Source organism: Hypanus sabinus, chromosome 6 (genome assembly GCF_030144855.1).
Source record: "Hypanus sabinus isolate sHypSab1 chromosome 6, sHypSab1.hap1, whole genome shotgun sequence".
Taxonomy (NCBI): domain Eukaryota; kingdom Metazoa; phylum Chordata; class Chondrichthyes; order Myliobatiformes; family Dasyatidae; genus Hypanus; species Hypanus sabinus.
This window is the reverse complement of record NC_082711.1, coordinates 93,239,800-93,263,138: the sequence shown is the minus strand read 5'-3', so window position 1 is coordinate 93,263,138 and position 23,339 is coordinate 93,239,800. Positions and strand designations below refer to the sequence as shown.

Genomic DNA, 23,339 nt, shown 5'->3' with positions numbered 1-23,339 from the left:
GAGATTCCTGTAACAGCACTACCCGATTCATGAAAGCCAAGGTTACCTTGAGTCTGCCTTTCAGCAGCACTACCTTCTCCACAGAGTATGTGTAGTGCCTCTCTAGTCTTGTCTCTCTCCCTCCAACCACTCAATGCTTGCAATTAATCACACGCACCAGTTTCTTTGTCCCCTTCTTGGAAAACTTAAAACACCAGGAGAGGTCAAATAAGTTCACCCATTTGATACTTAGTCGCCCAATCTACTATAGTCCTAAAATGCTCCTACAAACAACTGACCATCTTATCCATAAACACTCAATAGTTTGCATTAATTAACATGTGGACTGTACATTGTAATCACATAGGTAATCCTCTTCATGCAGCTAATGATCAGCAATAAACCAATAAAAAGGAAAATATTTAGAATATGGAAAAAAGTTGTCTGGATAAAGTACTAGTCTTAAATCACAAACAGGAATTATTTGAGAACTTGCTGCATTTCAGCAGTAGGACTCCTCTCTCTCTGGGTTCAGTTCCTACAGAGGTGAGCATACAAATGATTTCACTGCTGAGAAGAAAGAGCACAGCAGCTTTGCATTCTGTCTTCTGGACAAGAAGTTAAAGTTCATGTGTATATAGAGATTCCATGCACAATGTTGAGAGATGAAGGAATGTATTAGAACCATCAAAGTTAAAATATTTTATATCATTTTTTGCATTTAATTGCATTCTCCTATTAATATCAGATTTTTCAATACTACTGTATTTTTTTTGTAGGAGCTTTCATCTCAGAAGTACTTTGTTTGATATAAAATGTTTTGAGCACATGCCCATTTCTTACACCACTGAAGCAGAAAGCTTCATGTTCAAAGGGCTTCAGCACATATAGGCTTACATTTAGTCATTTAAATAAAAACTGAAGCCCTTTTGCTCACTCAGGTGGACATGAAAGATCTCATGGGCATTTTGAAGATTAACAGAGTTACCCCCAAGATCTGGGCAAATGTTGATCCTTGAAATAAAGTAGATTGCCATATTTCTATTTGTAGAAGCTTGGTATACACAATTTGCTTTTTCTCTTACAATGCAATGGTGACTGCAAAGAAGTACTTAATTGGATGTGTAAGTGCCTGGCAACATCCTGAAAAGGATGTGATAGACACTACAGTATATAATTATATTTCCTTCTTTCACTGATTGATTCTTGACTTCAATTTCCAGTCTAAGGTGGTTTCACAGAGAGAATATTTTCCTTATCCCATTATAAATGATGGAATCATCTCTGAAGAAGACTGTTGTCTGATGCTACAGCTAGCTTTCTACAGCTTACAGGAAGGTTGTTTTAATTTTATTGACCTGGAAAACCAATAAGTATCTTATCAAGTTGCAGTAATTTGTCATTCTCTCCAACAAGACTATCAAGTATATACAATCGAGCCACATTACCATGCCTGTATTCTTCAGAATGAAACCTAGGGATTAAGCATAATATTGTCTGCTAAGTGAAGTTCCATTTTTGGGGGGATTTCATTCCAAATATCGATTGCAAGTGGGGAAATAACTTACAGATTAATTCCCCTGGCTAACATTTCGAACACAAGTCAATTTTTCAAAACTCATGTATGAATAGGCTGAAAATAATTGTCATGTAAAAGGTTTAATTTGTAAATATGTTTGCAACACACACACAAAGTTTCACTTGTACATCTACCTGCACAGAATAGAATAACAATAATGGTAACATTACAGAAATGACTTATGTACTATATTGTCTTCTAATTCAATAGCTTCACTAGCAATAAATCAACATAATTTTTTAACATAATGCTTCTGTTTTGGCCTGCTTGGAACAGCTCCTTTTTTTCTCTTCGGATGTTTTTCTCTGAATTTGTATGTGTCGCATGTCGAGTTAGATTATCACAAACAAAAGGCAATTCTTGTCACTGACACATGGAGTGGGGAAGCATTATTACAATGCTCATTAGAACCCTTTGGGACCATCACATAATCTGTCTTAGAATATAATAAGCATGCACTGAGAATGACACATCTCTAGCTTCATGGTATATTGTCAATCAAGAGCCTTTTGTTTAGTGTCAATTGGAAAGCTAAACAGAATATAATTGTATATGACATATTGCAGTATGGCTTTGTATATCAGTTGAACTACCTTCATGATATCTTATTTACTTTAGAACACATCTTTTCATCGGGATACAAAGAAAAGGTACGTTTGAAAGCCACGAGGTGTAAGTTGCCAGTTTTATATATTAACTGCCATTTGTCTTTTTCCCTTTTTGTTAATTATTCTCAGCATGAAATACATTTGCCTAATTGCAAAAAACTCACCCAACCAGAGCTTTTAGAAATTAAAATCCAATAACCCGAGAAAATGAACCTGTTTAGAAGAGTGATCAAATTCAGAATTGCATTCAAATATGAGAATGCTGTATAATACAAGAGAAAAAAACACTTTATGATGTTTAATGGCCATAAAAATAAGGTTTGCTTAGAAAATACATTTTGGAACTTGGCTGGTGGTCCCTTCAAATAATTAAATTAAATTTTAATGACTGATGGTGTGATATACAGTAATAAACAATAAAGACAATTTTTCCATGTTTTATCTTGCAGCTTTCTTTTCATTAGCAATAAATAATATACTTTGCAAGCTCCTGCTGGTGTTAATATGTGGTTTGCAGTTATTACAACAATACAGGTCATTAACACTGAGTCCCCAAATAGAGCAGTCCAGTCAGTCCCATTAACTGCAAGTAATTGGAAAGGCAAATGGAATGTTGACTCTTATTGCAAGAGAATATTCCTGCTAAAACTATACAGGATGTTGGGAGATCATACCTGAAATATTGCACACAGGTTTGCTCTCCATACTTAAGAGGTTATGCCTTGGAGGCTCTACAGAAGAGATTCATTAAGTTAATTCCTGGGCTGAATTGGATGTCTTATGAGAAACAATTGTGAAGACCATATCTAGAGTTGAAAAAAATGAGAAGTAATCTCATTGGAGCATGTAGTATTCTGAGTAGGCTTGACAGTGTAGATGCTGATTGAATGTTTCTCCCAGTGGAGAATCTGGAATTAGTGTGCATAGACACAGAAAAACGGGATACCCATTTAACAGAGACATGAGGATGATTTCTTTCTTTCAGGGGATTTAGTTTATGAGACCTTAAAGTTCCTTACCCATTTCCTTTATGAATTTGAAAGCGAATCTGCTATCAATGCAGAAGAACCTAAAGAAACTGGAACAGGAATAGTTCATGTTAAAGCCTTCCTGCATTCACTAAAATCACAGTTGATTTAATTCTAATCCTGGTCTTAATTCTACAAACCCTTCATTTTCATAATATTAAAATATATTTTCATCTCAGCCTTGAACCTACTTATTGATTTAGCTGCATGGATTTCTGGGATAGAGAATTCCAAAGATTTATGTTATTCTTTGAATTTTACTGGTGCCCCTGTTGAAAGTAAGTTTTATTATCTAAGTACATATATGTCACTATATACAACCCTGAGATTCATTTTCTCAGCAAATCTATAGAAGAGTAACTATAACTGGATCAATGGAAGATCAACCACAGTGCAGAAGACAACAAACTGTGCAAATGCAGATATAAGTAAACAGTAAAAAATAATCAGAACAGGAGATATTAAGATGACTCCTTTATGTGAGATCATTGGTTGTATAAATACTTCAATGATGGGACAAGTGAGTGTAGTTATTCCCTATTATTCAAGAGCCTGATAGTTGAGGGGTAGCAATTGTTCTTGAACCTGGTGGTGTGAGTCCTGAGGCACCTATCATTTCTACCTGATGGTAGCAATGAGCAGAGAACATGGCCTGGGTGGTTAGGATCGCTGATGAGGATGCTGCTCTCCTATGAGATAAATGGTAAGGCATTGAGGAATGCAGAGGAACAGAGAGATCTAGGAATAACAGTGCATAGTTCCCTGAAGGTGGAGTCTCATGTAGATAGGGTGGTGAAGAAGGCTTTTGGAATGCTGGCCTTTATAAATCAAAGCATTGAGTACAGAAGTTGGGATGTAATGTTAAAATTGTACAAGGCATTGGTAAGGCCAAATTTGGAATATTGTGTGCAGTTCTGGTTACCGAACTATAGGAAAGATATCAATAAATTAGAGAGAGTGCAGAGACAATTTACTAGGATGTTACCTGGGTTTCAGCACTTAAGTTACAGAGAAAGGTTGAACAAGTTAGGTCTCTATTCATTGGAGCGTAGAAGGTTGAGGGGGGATTTGATCGAGGTATTTAAAATTTTGAGAGGGATAGATAGAGTTGACATGAATAGGCTGTTTCCATTGAGAGTAGGGGAGATTCAAACGAGAGGACATGATTTGAGAGTTAGGGGGCAGAAGTTTAAGGGAAACACGACAGGGTATTTCTTTACTCAGAGAGTGATAGCTGTGTGGAATGAGCTTCCTGTAGAAGTAGTAGAGGCCAGTTCAGTTGTGTCATTTAAGGTAAAATTGGATAGGTATATGGACAGGAAAGGAGTGGAGGGTTATGGGCTGAGTGCGGGTAGGTGGGACTAGGTGAGATTAAGAGTTCGGCACAGACTAGGAGGGCCGAGATGGCCTATTTCCATGCTGTGATTGTTATATGGTTATATGACAGAGTTTTACGTAGATGATCTCAATGGTTGGGTGGGCTTTATCTATGATGTACTGGACCAAATCCACTACCCATTACTGGATTTTCCATTCAAAGGCATTGGTGTTTCCATACCAGGCTGTGCCGCAGCCAGTCAGTATACTCTGCACTATACATCTATAGAAGTTTTAGATGTCACACCGAATCTCTGCAGAATCCTAAGAAAGTAGAGATGCTGCCATGCTTTCCTTGCAATTGCACTTACATGCTGGGTCGAGGACTGGTCCTCTGAAATAGTAACACACAGGAACTTAAAGTTGCTAACCCTCCCCACCTCTGATCCTTCTATGAGGACTGGCTCATGGACTTCTCGTTTCCATCAGCCAATGCTCATGGAATCCAGAGTGCTGACCCAATACTTTGCCCCTGACTTTTCTGTCACTTGCACCTTACAAGCTGCAAAAGTGGCCTAAGTTACATGTCTCTGTGATCATTACACTGAGGCTATCCCTGGTGGAGCATCTATACCTACTCTTCTTCATTGGATTCTAGTACATGAGGCTTAAAATGCAAGGTTCCATAGCTGTAACAAACATTGCATCTTTTACTTCTACCATCAGGGCAGAACCTTTATTAATTAAAAAAAAGCCCACTCCATCAATAGAAAAATGAGAACTGTTTGCAATCACTTGGTGCTCAGCACCAATCAGCATCTGCTGTATGTCCCTCTTTCTACATCATTTTAAATTCATGCAAGTGGACAACTATTTGGTAACAAGGATGATCCAATCCAGAATTACAGTGGTGCAGCTAATAGAGAAATTGCCTCACAGAACTGGAGACCTGGGTTCAGTCCTAACCTTAGGTGCTGTGTGTTTACACATTCTCCCTGTGTCCACTTGGGTTTCCTCTCCCTGCTCCAGTTTTCTCCCATATCCCAAAGATGTGTGTGTCGGTAGGTTAAATGACCTCCAGTACACAGGTGAGTGGTAGAATCTGGGGAGATGTTGAGAGAATGTGGGGAGAAAAAAAAGGTGTTACTGTAAAATGTGTGGTTGATGGTCAGTGTAGACAGAGTAGGCCAAAGGGCTGCTCCCCTGTTCCATTTTCTATGGGAATCAAATTATGGTTGTGTCTGTAACAGCACTGCACAGAGAGCTTTGAAATCAGTCCCTGAGCAGGTATCTCACTGTTTAGTGACTGGTTTCATATTAGATATCAACCTACATGTCTACCTGCCAGACCGCTCAGATATCCGCTCACCTAAATCAGACAGATACAGCTACCTTTGCCATTGTTGTTACAACAAACATCAAATCATCTACCTTCCATTCTGATTCATCGTGCTTCAAGATGAAAAATGAAATCTCAGGATCACCTAAAATACTTTGTTGCAAATTAAATAATTCTGCAGTATAGAAATACTTTGAGTCTAGGATATGCAGTTGTCAATAATTTGTTAACAAAACAAACAAATCTAGGCAATATCAGTCAGCATAATCACACTTCTTTCTGATGATTATCAGAAGTAACCGGTAATCACTTTTTTGTGATCTATCCATGACTCATCTTGCATGACTTATATGTTGCCCAGTAATCATAGCTGTTGAACAGGCACACCACAAGTTCCACTGAGGACATTTCTGAAATTACTTTGAAGATATTTCTGAGAACCTCAAGGACAGCATAGGCATTTCTGGACCTAGAGTATCCAATTGCAAAGTAGAGCATCTCAGCATGGGCCAGAGTTTTCCAGCTGTGTGGCACTAACAAGGGTGTTAGATAAATAGCTGGACTTTTTTATGATTATTGCTGTTTACATCACCACCCCCACCCCCTAACCTGTGTGCTAGTCCTGGGGAAGTACTACAGGGACTCTATGGTGCCATCTGCCACCTCAGAGCCACCCACTGATGGTTTCTTCATTGTTGCTGGTGACTTCTATTATGCCAACTTAAAAACAGTTCTGCCAACGTTCTACAAGCATTTCAATTCACAACCAGAGGAGAGAATATATTAGACCTGGTTTGCACCAACATTAGTGTAACCTAAAAGGCTGTCCCCCCGCCCTCCCCTTGGAGACTCAGACCACGTATCCATTTTGCTAACCCTTGCATACATACTGCTGGTTAAATGAGTCAAACCAGTCACAAGGAGATCAGGACCTGGCCAGAAGGTACCACCTCAGCGCTGCAGGACAGTTTTGAAAGTACGGACTGGAGCATATTCAGGGGAGGCGGATACTTGTGATCATCTTGCCAACATTGATGAATGTGTGGGATTGGGGACTGGCTACATCGGAAAATGCTTTGGGGATGTTACCATGATTAAACACTACATTGCCAGGGCAAATGACAAACCATGGTTGATTGCAGAGGTTCATGCACTGATTAGGGATGAGGGTGCTATCTTCAGATCCAGACATAGGATGACTCTAAGGTCAACAAGAACCGTGATCACAAGTGCCATCAGGAAGGCAAAGTGAGACTATTCACAGAAAATCTGCAGACCCCTTTGTGACTCTAGGGACACGTGGTGCATGTAGCAAGATTTACAAACCATAATAGATTAAAAATCCACCCTGCCGGTCAATGACAAAAATGCCTCCCTTCCTCCCGATAGGTTGAATGCCTGATTCGACATAATGACTGATGTGACTTTGAGGAAAGACCCCTTTCCTCCTGAAGAACAGGCAACCTGTCCAATCACAGTCGAGCTGAGGATCCTAGCCAGGGTAAACATACCCAAAGCTGTGGGGCTGGACAACATACCTGGAACTGAGATAACCGAGATCTGAACAGACATCTTTAATATCTCTTTGCAACTGTCTACTGTCCTTGCAGGCTTCAAGGCAGCGACGATCATTCTGGAGCCCAAGAGAGCGATGGAAACCGGCCTACATGATTACTGCCCAATGACACAGTCCTCAATAATCACTAAGTGCTTTGAACAGCTGGTAATGGATCAGTTAACCTCCCACCTTTCCAGTTCACCTGCTGCTCAAAATGGTGCACTGATGCCACAGCCCTTGCATTCCGTCCGTTCCCACTTGGTGCCTCATACACCAGGTTGTTGGTCATCAACTTCAGCTCACTGTTTAACCCAGATGACCCTCAGACTCTGGTGGGTAAACTGTCCTTGTTGGGACTTCTGTCTGTGATTGGATTTAGGACATCTTGAGGGAAAAGAACCAGTCAGTCCCAGTTGGCAGCAATATCTCAATTTCCATCCCGCTGAGGGAACTGCCCACTGCTGAGTCACAACTGCACTGACAGATCCAGATCAAACCATATCATCAAGTTTGCTGCTTCTCCAGCAGTGGTTAGCCTTGCCAGCAACAGTGATGAGTTGGCATACAGAGAAGAGGCACTGATGTTTTTCAGATGGTGTGAGAACAACAGCCTGAGTCTTAATGTGGACAAGGCTAAAAAGACGATCGAGGACTTTAGGAAGGCACAGTTCGATCACTCTCCATTGTACATCAATGGCTCTGCCACGGAGAGAGGGAAGAGCACAAAGTTCCTTGGTGTGCACATTACAGACAATCTAACCAGGGCCAACAACTCCTTCTCATTAGTCAAGTAGGCATAGCAGTGAGATTGAGACGTGTAAGGCTCTCCATTCCCATTCTAAAACCCTTCTACAGGAGCACCATTGAGAATGTTCAGTCAGGCTGCATCATTGTGTGGTACAGAAGCTGCACAGGCTCAGACTACGAGACCCTACAGAGGATAGTATAGACTGCTGAGAGGGTTGCTGGGGTCTCCCTCACGCCCATTTGTGATATTTACCGGGATTGTTGTATAGGAAAGGCCTGAAGCACTGCTGATGATCCCTACCACCCAGCCCACAATCTCCTTGACCCACTACCATCAGGAAGGAGGTACAGGAGAAATCAGGACTAGGACTATCAGGCTGGGTAGCAGCTTCTTTCCTCAGGCTATGATACTAATGAATACCTTGCCACCACTGAGATCTCTTTGCTAGGACAGTGAGCTGTTTACTGTTTACCTGTGCTGTAATTTACATGCACTTTGGATTATATTTTATTAACTTAATTGTGGTAGTATTTTGTTATATGTGCTGTGTGTTCTGTGTTTTGTGGGTGCACCATGATCTGGAGAAATGTTGTTTCTTTGCACTTTGGATTATATTTTATTAACTTAATTGTGGTAGTATTTTGTTATATGTGCTGTGTGTTCTATGTTTTGTGGGTGCACCATGATCTGGAGAAATGTTGTTTCTTTTGGTTGTATATTATGTATAGTCGGATGACAATAAGCTTGAATTTGACTCTAAAGCAGATGCCTGTCATCTTGAAAGAGAACGTCAAGTAACTGTTTGATGTATGGCGTCACAGCAATGTTTTGGCTGTCCATTTAGTTCTGATGTCCTGGTGACACCTGTCAATTTCAGGCAAAATCAGTAAGAAAGAACTCAATTAAGTTTCCAAAACAAATGTCTGCTCCTATAGAAGCTATCAGAGCTGTCACCGTTTTCTCCATTATATTAGATGCCACCTGTACATTAATAGAGCTAAACAAAGATTAATGGAAGTGATGGCTATTTTTAAGTGCCACCTATTTGCACCATCAGTCTTCCTCTCCATTACCCTAGTACAGGGATCCAACCAATATATGACAATGGCATGTGATCTAAGTGATCAGACAGCGCTCCCTGAGACAATACACACTATATCCTTTGCCTCTTCAATTCTGACACAACTGGACTTCCATTGCTGGTACAATTTGTATTTCTAATGGAAACACACCTGGTTTCATCATTGTTGTTTCTATTAACAGACATTGTTTGTCATGATCCTAGACGTAAACTTTTCTATTATTTCACTCTTACCAGAGGTTCACAGAGCAAGGATTAATAAAACCCTGCTCACTGTAATCTACTTAAAGGATTAAACGTAGCTTCACATGCTCAAATGAACATTATCCAGATTGGTAGATATGAAAGCAGCACAGATTTTTCAAACTGAAAAATAACATATTTATTTATGGCTAAACAGGAACATGAAAGGGAAATTTGAGTTTCAGCCTTTGAAGTGCAAGAACTGAACAAGTGTAAAGATACCTAAGAACTTAGGAAATAAGATCAGGAATGAACGTCATTCCATCTGGTGACTTCATGAATAGGGCTCTTGTTTCCGAGTCAGCAGATGAAAGTTCCTTTTCGGAGAAAGTGGAACCAAAAATGTAGCCTGCAATCTTAGAGCATCTGTACTGGCAGAGGTACTGTCTAATGACTAAATCTGTAAATCATGCCACTATTTTAAAAGAGCTCTCCCCATTATCTTGGTCAAATATCTATGCCTTGATAAACTTTACTGACAAAAGATTATCATTAAGTCAGTGTCTTCTTGCAGCTAGCAGGAATTTGCTGTGGATAAATCAGTTATTCTTCAAAAGTACTTCATTCCTGTAAAGTTCTTGTAAAGCAATTTGTGATATTATGAGTCTGTGCGAAATGTCTTTTTTAATGAAAGTCTGTTTTTCATTTTCCACACAAACTCTACATTCATAGCTTCTCCCCTTTATTCTCTCTTCCTTTAGTTCCCAAAATTCTAGTTATTATTTTGAATCTGCATATTGACTGAACATCTAAAAGCTTCTTTACTAAAGATTTTGAGTCTTCTGAATAATAATAAGTGTGACTCTTCATTCCTAAGTGGATACTCTCATCTTATGATCATACACCTTGTTTTTATATTCTACTGCAAGTGCCAGGCAACCCCAAAAGCAAAATACTGCAGATGCTGGAAATCAGAAATGGAACAGAAAATTGTTGAAATATTCAATAGATTAGGCAGTACCTGTGAAGAAATAAAACAATCAACGGTTAAGTCCAGTGATTTTCCATCTGAACAAAGTACAAGAGCAGAACAGCTAACTATCTCTCCTCAAAATCTAACAGCAATGCCAAAGCCTCCATCATCAGCATCCCAGGGATCACTATTGATGAGAGACTGCTGATGAGAGACTTAATGACATTTGAAAATCTTTCCACTTTTCACAACATAGAAGTACTCTCAATTGTAGGAGGGGTGTAATGCAAGCAACACTCAACCTAAGGTCACTTAATAAAATGGGCTATTTGTGAAACAAGGTTAAAAGCCACATTTTTTTCATGAGCTATGGATTGCGGAAAGACAAACAAAAGGAAAACAAATTTAGTCTGAAACACAATTTAATCCTATTGATTTCTGTGATTTTGGAAAGATAATTAATTTTACTTCCAATTTTGTTTTATTTTAATTGAGTTTCTTTGAAGTTTAGCATTAGATCATAAAATAACAATATAATAAATACAGCTAACATCTTTCAAAGTTCATGCAATGCAGATTAGAATGTCAACATTAGGGGGAGCTGGTACAGCCCTTTAGAAATAAGCCACTTTACAATGATCTTATAAACACTTTGGAAAACATTTGAATCAGTTACTATTCTATAAGATTCGTCAGACATGATTTTCCTTTCACAAATCCATGCTGACTTTGTCCGATGACTGCACCTCTTTCCAAGTGTGCTGTTATCACATCTTTGATAACCGACTCTAGCATTTTCCCCACCAGCGATGTCAGACTAACCGGTCTATAATTCCCCGGTTTCTCTCTCCCTCCTTTTTTAAAAAGTGGGGTTACATTAGCCACCCTCCAATCCTCAGGAACTAATCCAGAATCTAAGGAATTTTGAAAAATTATCACTAATGCATCCATAATTTCTTGGGCTACTTCCTTAAGCACTCTGGGATGCAGACCATCTGGCCCTGGGGATTCATCTGCCTTTAATCCCTTCAATTTACCTAACACCACTTCCCTACTAACATGTATTTCCCTCAGCTCCTCCATCTCACTAGACCCTCGGTCCCTTACTATTTCCAGAAGATTATTTATGTCCTCCTTAGTGAAGACAGAACCAAAGTAGTTATTCAATTGGTCTGGCATGTCTTTGTTCCCTATAATCAATTCACCTGTTTCTGACTGTAAAGGACCTACATTTCACGTATCTATAAAAGATTTTACAGTCAGTTTTTATGTTCCCTGCCAGCTTTCTCTCATAATCTTTTTTCCCTTTCCTAATTAAGTCCTTTGTTCTCCTCTGCTGGTCTCTGAATTTCTCCCAGTCCTCAGGTGTGCCGCTTTTTTTTGCTAATTCATATGTTTCTTCTTTGGACTTGATACTATCCCTAATTTCCCTTGTCAGCCATGGGTGCACTACGTTCCCTGGTTTATTCTTTTGCCAAATTGGGATGAACAATTGTTGTTCATCCATGCGATCTTTAAGTGCTTGCCATTGCATATCCACCGTCAACCCTTTAAGTATCATTTGCCAGTCTATCTTAGCTATTTCATGTCTCATACCTTCAAAGTTACCCTTCTTTAAGTTCAGAACCTTTGTTTCTGAATTAACTATGTCATCCTCCATCTTAATGAAGAATTCCACCATATTATAGTCACTCTTACCCAAAGGGCCTCGCACGACAAGATTGCTAACTAACCCTTCTTCATTGCTCAATACCCAATCTAGAATGGCCTGCTCTCTGTAGTTGGTTCCTCGACATGTTCGTTCAGAAAACCATCCCGCATACATTCCAAGAAATCCTCTTCCTCAGCACCCTTACAAATTTGGTTCACCCAATCTATATGTAGATTGAAGTCACCCATTATAACTACTGTTCCTTTATTGCACACATTTCTAATTTCCTGTTTAATGCCATCCCCAACCTCACTACTACTGTTAGGTGGCCAGTACACAACCCCACCAGCGTTTTCTGCCCCTTAGTGTTATGCAGCTCTATCCATATCGATTCCACACCCTCCAGGCTAATGTCCTTCCTTTCTATTGCGTTAATCTCCTCTCTAACCAGCAACGCTACCCCACCTCCTTTTCTTTCCTGTCTATCCCTCCTGAATATTGAATATCCTTGGATGTTGAACTCCCATCCTTGGTCACCCTGGAGCCATGTCTCTGTGATCCCAACTATATCATATTCATTAATAACTATCTGCACATTCAATTCATCCACCTTGTTACGAATGCTCCTCACATTGACACATTAAGCCTTCAGGCTTGTTTTTACGACACTCTTAGCCCTTATACAATATGTTGAAAAGTGACTTTTTTTGCTTTTTGCCCTAGATTTGCCTGCCTGCAACTTTTACTTTTCACCTTACTACTTTTTGCTTCTATCCTTATTTTACACTCCTCTGTCTCTCTGCACTTGTTCCCATCCCCCTGCCACATTACTTTAAAGCCTCCTGAACAGCAGTAGCAAATACTCCCCCTAGGCCATTGGTACTAGTCCAGCCCAGGTGCAGAGCGTCCTGTTTATACCGGTCCAACCTCCCCCAGAACTGGTTCCAATGCCCCAGAAATTTGAATCCCTCCCTCTTGCACCATTTTTCAAGCCACATATTCATCTGAAATATCCTCCATTTCTACTCTGACTAGCACATGGCACTGGTAGTAATCCAAAGATTATTACCTTTGTGGTCCTACTTTTTAGTTTATCTCTTAACTCCCTAAATTCACCTTGTAGGACTTCATCCCATTTTTTACCTATCTCGTTGGTACCCATGTGCACCATGACCACTGGCTGTTCCAGAATGTCCTGCAGCCGCTCAGAGACATCCTTGACCCTTGCACTAGGGAGGCAACATACCCTCCTGGAGTCTTGTTTGCGGCCGCAGAAATGCCTATCTATTCCCCTTACAATCGAATCCCCTATCACTATAGCTCTCCCACTCCTTTTCCTTCCCTCCTGTGCTGCAGAGCCACCCATGGTGCAATGAACTTGGCTGCTGCTGCCTTTCCTTGATGAGACATCTCCCCCAACAGTAGCCAAAACAGTATACCTGTTTAGGAGGGAAATGACCTCAGGGGACTCCTGCACTACCTGCCTACTGCTACGCTGTCTAGTGGCCACCCCTTCCCTTTCTGCCTGTGTAGCCTTTACCTGCAGTGTGGCCAACTTACTGAATGTGTTATTCACAACTTTCTCAGCATCGCGGATGCTCCAGTATGAATCCAATTGCAACTCCAGATGCTCAATGCTGTCTGCCAGAAGCTGCAGTTGGACACACTTCCTGCACACATAGTCGTCATGGACACTGGAAGTATCCCTGATTTCCCACATGCAGCAGGATGAACAAACCATGGGGCCGATCTCAATTGCCATGACCTACCCAATACTTGCCTCAACTTTTGAAACTTTCTCCTTTGAAAGGAACTTACCCAGCCTTACCTCACTTGGAGTGAAGCTCGTCCTCAGCCTCTTCTCGTCGAAGCCTCAATTGCCCAATCAGTTGCTTTCTGCTGAGTCTGAGCTATTCAAATCTTGATTGTCTAATCAACGGCTTTCTGCTAAACTATTCAAATCTTGATTGAATTGATTGCACAGTCCAACTACCAAAACTGCCAGAATCTCTCGAATCAAAGCCTCAAATCTCCACTCCTTCACTGGCCCACTCACTCACTGGCCATTTTCCCTTTTGTAATTTATAATTTGTAATTTACAGCTGCTGCAAACAACACATTTCACACCATGCATCAGTGATATAAATCTGATTCGGATTCTTTGACTGTCTCTAAGTTTGATTAAATTGGCTGCAATTGTATCACTGAAGCTGAGCCTGTGGCCTGCTCTGGGATCCATGTGTGAGAACTCCATGTTGTTTACTCAGCTCTGTGCTGAACTGAGGCTGAGCCTGTGGCCTGCTCTGGGATCCATGTGTGAGAACTCCATATTGTTTACTCAGCTCTGTGCTGAACTGAAGCTGAGCCTGTGGCCTGCTCTGGGATCCATGTGTGAGAACTCCATATTGTTTACTCAGCTCTGTGCTGAACTGAAGCTGAGCCTGTGGCCTGCTCTGGGATCCACGTGTGAGAACTCCATGGTGTTTACTCAGCTCTGTGCTGAACTGAGGCTGAGCCTGTGGCCTGCTCTGGGATCCACGTGTGAGAACTCCATGGTGTTTACTCAGCTCTGTGCTGAACTGAGGCTGAGCCTGTGGCCTGCTACGGGCTTCACGTCTATGGATTCACTTTTGTTCTGAATGCTACTTGCTTAATTTTGTTTTTTGCAAGATTTGTTATTTTTTCTCTCTGCACAGTGGGTGTTTGACGGTCTCTTTTTTAAGGGTTCTGTTGAGTTTCTTTGTTTTTGTGGCTGCCTGTAAGGAGATGAATCTCAAGGTTGCAAAATGTATACATAGTTTGATAATAAATTTACTTAGAATTTTGAACCTACACTAATTCCATTTTCTTACTCTCCTCAACTCCCTCTAGAAATGTTATTATCAACTCCTCCTAGATTCTACCTCTGACCTGCAACAATGGCCAATTATCCTATCAACATGGACGTCCTTGAGATGTGGGAGCACCTGAAGGAATCTCATTGTCATCAGAAGAATGTGCACTAAACAGAAAAACCAGAGGTCGGGATTAAACCCAGTTAATAATAATATAATCTCAGAATACAGATAGACATCATGTTATATTTTACAATAATTGAATACTAATCAAACTTAATTTTGTAACTTTAAGTATTGTTGAAATTGTGAAATATTGCATGCATGGAGTGGGTATATATTTGCAAGTGTTGTATTTCACAAATAATGATCGATGGCTTCTTCTTTATTAGAATATATAAATTCCATCACCTTCTTGAAAAATTGAATTGGATTATATATAGTTTCAAGAATTGTACTTGGTCAGAGATTCTGACATGACCATCATCAATCATCTTCCATAAATAATCTGATCTAATTGTGTTTTCATTGTAATGCACAGAAATAACTAAGTTGAATAGTGACTGAACATCAAAACCAAAGTGAGAAAATATGGCATTGTTTGTACTAATACGTTGTCACTGGACAACTTCCACTTTCAAAGAAAGTGATAAAATAAATAAGCATTTTAAAATACGTTTTACTCTATAATTTTTCTCTTCCATCCCATGAGGAAGTGTTGTAGTTTATCATGTTTCAGCGTTATTAAGCAACCTCCTGCAACTTGGATAATCAATCATATGCAAATTAAGACAGTAAGGGAAAAATTGTTTATTTCTGCACTTGCAGTTTAACTAATTTCATGGATTTATCTCATTAAGAGACATTGTCGGAGGACATATAACAGACTGTAATGCAGCCTGATATTCAAACCAGTAATTTAAGTGGATAGATAATCAGCATGGCTTCATTATTAGCTTGGGATTCTCTTTGCTTAATGTGCCTCTACGTCTTCCACACCACATGCTTTTTAATGACCAAATGCATCAGTTTCTGCATGATAGCAGTCAATATATCTATATAGGCAAACAAGTGCAGTAAGTTCCTCATGATGGACATACATGCACACCTTTCCAGGTCAGTGATAACAATCAGAAGTGGGAACACATGCTGATTTTTTGTTGGATATCTTGAACCAGGTGTGATAAGGTTAATTGTAGTATCACATCTGTCACTCAAGCTTAAATCAACTGACACTGACAAGCATCCCCTTTCTCACCACCTCATTGAAATGCAGCTTTTATATAATGCCATGGAGGCAACGATACCACAACATTTTTCAAAAGTAGTAATAAGCTTCTGTATCTTATTAAACTTTGTAAACTTGAAAACTTTTTAAGCATTTATTCAGATCGGATATGCATTCTTAATTGTAATCTCTCATCACTATGATTATTAAGGCTTGTATTGTAGTCACTATGTTATGCAGATAGGTTTAATTACATAAAGTACTTATTACATTCATCCATCTTTCCACCTTTTAAATAGCAACAGCCAAAGAAGAACCTGATGAAAAATAGTGATCAGTTTTGTCTGAAATGAAAGATATGGATACTAGATATGAACACATGATATCTAAACAGACCCCTGCAACATAATTACTAATGTTCAAATGAAGAAATGAAATGTTTATGCAAAAGCAGCAAGTATTTCTATAAATGTATTTGGAAAAAATACATAAACCATAAACTGAAATAGAAACTTTTAAAAAACTAGTTATTGGAGCATTTTTTATTGCAGTACAGCATTTGAAGGTTTTATTTTGCTTTCCTCATTACAAGTGTTATGATAATGAGAAAGTAATGCTTTGGTTTTTATGTGCTAATTGATGGAACAAACATCAAAAATAAATCAAATACATGTGTATCTCTCCACAGTTGCTTTGTGATCCATAGAGCAAATTCAGAATTTTCTGCTTTATTTCAAATTTCCAACACCTACAGTACTTCATCTACAATTAGCAACTTCACCAATTTGCATTCCAGTTGGTAAAATATATCATTTGTTTACGCCAAACATTAATGGTCTAAGTGTACAGATAAAATGTGAAATCCTGCTCAAGGATTCATATAGAATTTTTTTTTTGATCCACATATAATCCCTGTACATGTGGGTTTCTAAAATATTTATTTGGAAAAGAAATCTTAAATTTTCAAAGTCATATGGCTTTCTATCAGAAGGTAAACAGTCCGTGGACATTTACAATGTATTAATGGAGCACAGGTCTGATTACATTATATGAGAATTAGCACGTTGTCACCCTGATGCCAGTTCAAAGGCATTAATGGAATTAAAAAGCTCATTGTCAACCCCCAGTACTGAACAGAAAAATGTACTCATTCCTTATAGTACTTAAACCAACATTGAGATGGTAACCAGGCTCACATGATTTTCTTTTAAAATTTGACAGAAAGTATCAGAAAACTATTCAGTATTATGATGGTACTTTAAAAATTATTACTTCATATTCCTACCCAATAACCTCAAAATGAACAGCAAACAGAAGAGGAAAAATTGAACATTTATTTGTTTTTTTAGCTAAGGTTAAGCAATTGTCACACCATTCTTCATCTCAGTTGAGAACACCATCTGTGTTAGGTAGAATAAAGATCAAAAACAAATAATCTTCCTGATCAGATCACCTCTGTAATTCTGAGTCTTCAAACACAAATTATGACCTTTACCACTGATAGTCATTTTGATTCTATTACATTTTAAAAATGTACTATGTCTCCATTATATTTCCTTAAAAGTAATATAAGTAATTATCTGTGAAAAATTTAGACATACCGAACATTTAAGCACTAGATTAACAGCCTGAGATCCACCTTTGCAAATACTGAGCTTTTAACTCTTCTTCTATAAGGTTGTATTAGTACAACATTTTTCATACTAACTACTTGAAACTTGTCAGTAAAAGTGTTATAAGTCAACCCTGTAAGGTATCATTGTCAAGTAAGCAGAAGGTAACTTACCTCAGATTCCCTTGTGTGACAAGCTCATAATTCACAAGTGTTCCAGATGGTAGTGAAGGATGTCGATCTCTCATGCATGTGAAACAAGGACACTCAATGAATTTGACTGAGTTGTTCCATTTATTGAATAAAGCTTCATTTAGTTCCATTTAGTGGTGTTGGTTTGAACATATACACAAGTGAAAGTAATTTCATTCTTGTAATTTTCCACCTACGTTGATCCCTGCAAAAGAATTCTGGATCACACAGTGATGCTGGAACTATAGAAATTATTATTTTAATATTATAAAAATTTAATATAATTTTTAATTGTACTATGCATCATAATGTGACAGTTTGCACAAAGTGCAATTCATATGGTATGATTCAATTATTCTCAGTATGTTGCTTGGGTCCAAGTTGATTGTATTCCCCTATAGGATTGTTATGAATTTCAAAGGATAACTAAATATCTAATGTGTTTCTACAGAATTTTGGATAATTTAAAATGCCACATGATCCACTTGTATTTCTTTAGCTGAATATTCTAAAGATCAATGCTACTACATGTGTTGCTAGTCACAAACTTATTTTCCTTCAAAGTGATTCACTTCAAGAGTCCACAAATTCATGATAAACTTTTATCTGAGCTTCAAACATACCTTTCATCATCAGTTTATTTATTTTTGCTTCTTTAATCTTGGTAACATTAGATATATTATTTTTACTCTTATACTCATCTGCTCTGCTCTAGAACACCTTGGTTCGTTAATATCTACTCACTATTCATTTTCCAATATATTAAATTTAAGCTCTCCACACCCATCTCCAAACCTGACTATGGTTATTATTGTATAAAGGAGCTATTTAAATTTAATTAGCATTTGATTGTTTCAATAAACCATTTTCTTCTGAAATGTAAAGTGTGAAGATAACAGGAATATTAACATTTTCTCTCTTTTCTCATTTATTCCACTAAAGTTATCTACTCTTGCTACACCATTGTTTCACAGTTGTCAGCATCTCTGGATTAGTTACTCAAGCTGTCACATTTTATGGGGCAACCAAAACTATATCAAGAAAATCTGCAGATACCGAAAATCCAAAGCAACACCCAAAAAAATGCTCAAGGAACTGATGAAGGGTCTCGGCCTGAAACATCGCCTGTTTACCCTTTTCCATTGATGCTGTCTGGCCTGCTGAGTTCCTCCATCATTTTGACTAAATTGTGTATGTCCACTTTTCAACATTCTACAGTATTCATTATGACTAAAATGACTTCTCTAGCAATTGGTTATGGAGTGGACGTGATATATGCGCAGTGCTCTAACTGAGATCATCTATCTTGGAGTAAACTAGGGACTTTCTACATCCACGTGAGTTGTTTGAACACTAGGTGATGTGTTTATCTATTGGGTTACTGTTAGCAATGTAATGAATATCTCCTTCTTCTTGGGCCCTTAGTTCCTAGTGGAGCATTGTCCATTGATGATCTTCTATCTCCAAAGCCAGTACAGCTGGAGTTCATCAATGTTTCTGTAATCCATAGTAGAGTTTCACCAGAGCTCTGTTGGCCGGCCTTGCCCATTTCCAGCCTCATGACGGAGATGTAGGGTTGGACTTTGAGAGGCTGAGGTTCAGGGGCTCTTTAACCCTTACATACTGTTTGGGTCAAATTTGACCCGTTTTGACATTTAACAGCAGTAAAAACACCCTAAATGCCATTTTTTAGCCGAAATTTGATGACTTTTCCGAAAGTGACCCAAAATGTGCAAAAATGAAAATATTTAAACATTTTATTTTGTACAGGTGCTACAAATTTTTGTTCATTGAGGCTGTTTTGGGTCAAATCTGACCCATATCTATTGAAATGGATTTTAGATCTCTGAAACATTAATTAAGGATTAGTCACACATTTATTAATGTCAGATAGGCTATTTATACATTCTAAATAATTCTGTGGTTCAAAATTTGGTATAGACAAGTGTGATGAGGGGATCCTTGGGCTGGGTCAAAGTTGACCCTGACTATACTGTGAAGGTATAGAATATGAACAGTATGCAAGGGTTAAATGTTATTTTATCTCCTTCTATGTCATTTAAAAAAATCTGTTAATGTTCTGAAATATTATTGATTGCTGTTTACTTATTTTCAGATCATTTTTTTATGTATTCCTAGATTTTTATGGAGCTCCACTTCGTGATCATTTATCATCTTTATTTCATTATTTAATTCAATTGTGTTGCAGATTCAGAAGGTGATTAATACAGTAACCTCTTTCTGGTTTATTCAACCCCTCTCCTTATATTTTCTAATCCCAGTGACCCTCTGCTGCTCATAGTGTGGAAAGAGCATATGGCACCAAATTTCTATGTCACAAAATAATACCAATTATATAATCTTTGATGCTGCACCAATTAGCAAGATGGTAATAAAAGGGAAGACCTAGACATAAACTGTGTTCCGTTTTAAGTGTATAACTACAGGGAACCTTTTAGAAACATCTTTGAATTTGATGTAATTTTTCATTTCTAAATGTGTTTTTTAGGATTAAATTTCAAAATACAATATTATTGAAAAAATAATTCTTAGAATTGAACCAAATAATCTGCTTTAAACATTTCTTAATCAATCAAGGATTGATCTGCAGGATTAAACTACAAATTTAATTTAAAATCAGAAAGGAATATTTGCTTATTACACAGGAAGTGTGAGTAATTGACAAATTGTCATCAGTGAGTTGACCAACCTCTTATTCCTCAGATAAAACCTCCCCATATTGATGGTGGTCCTCATGTATTTCTGAGTTACCATGAGCTGATTTCTCCACCCTCAGCTCGCCTTCTGACTCTCCCCATTATTTACATGCATCACCTAGATATTGTACTGATACAAGGATTAACCGTCACGTTTGCCACACAAGATTCTCAACAGATCAAGTTGAGTAGGTACACAAATTATGTAGGCTGTGCGGGATAATTATGTCAATAGTGACTGTGGAAAATGCTCTCCGCAAGTTCTGTCCTGGTTTACACATCTTGCCTGTTTACAGTCCATTTACTTTTATCACAAGTTTCTTTTCACAACTGTACAAGAATACAACAAAATGAAGTCTTCATGTAATTTTAATCGACTTACACAGCCACTGTTGAAGGCAACTTAATCAGTCCAATATACCTTAAGTGACATCTTTATGGGCTAAACTATTTGTTTGGTCAATTATAGTCACACAATGAAATAAACACTGCTTGACGCAGGTTGTGGTTTAAGTACTAACGTAATTATGAACGTAATTCACGTCGTCCTAAAAATGTTCTTTTTTGCAAACGATTTTGATGAAAATATACTGGAGTTCATCGTCCAGCTCAGGTTCCGGCATTGAATAGCTGCCAAACTACTGGGAGTTTCGCTTTGTTATTATTTTCTACCCAGAGTCCATAAAATCAGCGACAATATAAATCCTTACTTATCTGCTCTATCGGACGATAATCTTTTGATCGTTGCTTGCATTCTGATAATCGGGGTAAAGTAATCCACACTCTCTGCTCAGGGGCAATCGTAGGAACACGCTGCAGAGTTTTTTAGACCTTAAATCTCTTTGAGGTAAAAAGAGGTGGATAAACAAAAGGGAATTTGTCGGGCTCTCGTTGCCAATTTCCACTGGTGTAGGAATATTTAAATCGGCAATGTGTGGGAATGATCTAATCGATGTTTTGTTTTAAAAAAAAACAAATACATTTGCAACGGATGGGTGTGGAGAGCTTTAAAGAAAGAGACAAACTGACAGGCCTCCCAGGGGAGGGGTCAGAAAATTTCCCCACCCCCTCCCTCTCACAAGCGCTCAACTATCCACCTCCGTACATCTCACTGCTTTGACTTTCTTGTTGCTGTGAGATGCAGGTGCAGACACGCATATGCTCGTGTGCCTTTGCACATGGTTATATATTGAGTGTAGACAGAGTGTAGTATTCTGCAGCAAAGCTAGGCAGTGACATTACTGCGTTTGTTTCTTTCTTCCCGTGCAGCTGGTGTGAATGACTTGCAGCCGTCTACAAGACCCGAGTGACCCGCTGTATCAGCCGGAGCCCCTTATGGACAGCTGCTTCCCTTAGCTGATTGAAACCTGCCGTTAGTCACTGACTTGGAAGGAAAGGAGACGGTGGCAGCTCAGGTTGTGATTGTTTTCAGACGAAAGCACCTTTTTGTTTTCCATATTCGGGAAGCGAGCGTTCTGGAGAAAGACTGTCTTTATCAACGGCTCCTGGTGAACGCGCAGCGGGAGAATTAAGATAAGAGGGGAAAAGAGAGACATCAATAACGGGGCAAGGGTTACAGTATCCTTTGTCTCTCGAACTGGAGTCACACTGAAGCAGGCTGGTGATTCTGGAGCTATGGGACCGAGAAAGAAAAGCAGCCCTTCAATCAGCTGTCTCAAGAACTGCGCTGCTTCAGCACGGGGTATTGGTGTGGTGTTAACCCTGGTCTTTGGGATCTGGACTGTTACAGCAGCAGCGGAAGAGGAGTTTCAGTCTGTATATGTTTGGAAACCAGGTAGGGGAGACATAACAAAGGTTCTCATTCGTTTCTAAGCACGTTGCATAGAACAAATACAACTAGGTTTCAAATACTGGGGTTACAGCAAAGTTCTCCCTTTTGAATACTCGGAGTAATTCAGAATTTTATCCTGTGACGAAATGAGTTGCATTTCATATGACTGCTTGTGGTCCATTTTTCTACTAATTGAACGCTTTGCTTGACAATCCAATCGGGTGGGGGGGGGGGAGTGGAATGTTTTGGGAACCACCGATATTCTCTGTGGGAAGTAGCAATTCCATTTTGTCATTACCCTGCAGGAAGTCTGTTTCCACAGCTGAGACGGAGCGTCCCACCTCGTAGCCTATCTAAGTACCAGCAAGCACACCGAGCAGTCATGATGACTTGTTCTCTAGGCGTCAGTGATGGGAGTCCCCACTTGACCGCTGATGCCATGTGTGCTTGTATCGTCAAATACTTAGAAAGATGTTTAAATCAGTATTTGCATAACTGGAGGTGTTAAGTATACGATAGTAGCTAATTCCATTCGGGTCATAAAATAGCTTAAATTCCACATGGTCATTAAACAACTTTCACCTTACCATTAAGTTGCGTATGGCTGCAATGGTGTTAGTACATGCGAGGTACTCGGTTTCCAATCTAATATTGTACTTGATGGGTTGAAGACAAAGAGATTTACAGGGATTCTCCTGATCTGCTGAAAGTTCGGCAGAAATTCTCGCAAATTGCTGTAAATCGCGGGAGAAATCTCATGGAGATATTACCTCGCACGAACTAACTGGTACCCGATTTTATAGATCCAAAATATTTTGACGCTATGAGACTTAATTCTCAATAACTAATACCCGAGGCAGACTTAATAATTTAACTGGATGATACCAATGACTCTTACACCATAAAATACCAGTTTAGTC

The 23,339-nt window shown here is 38.9% G+C and overlaps 1 protein-coding gene across 1 annotated transcript in view; it reads left to right on the top strand.

Annotated features, from left to right (window-relative positions):
- Positions 1-21,975: 21,975 nt before the first annotated feature.
- Positions 21,976-23,339, top strand: part of thsd7aa (thrombospondin, type I, domain containing 7Aa) — a 406,075-nt gene continuing 404,711 nt past the window's right edge. The window contains exon 1 of the mRNA XM_059972618.1: positions 21,976-22,422. Coding sequence (XP_059828601.1) covers positions 22,263-22,422 — 160 coding nt within the window. The 5' untranslated portion in view covers positions 21,976-22,262. The remainder of the gene's footprint in view (positions 22,423-23,339) is intronic.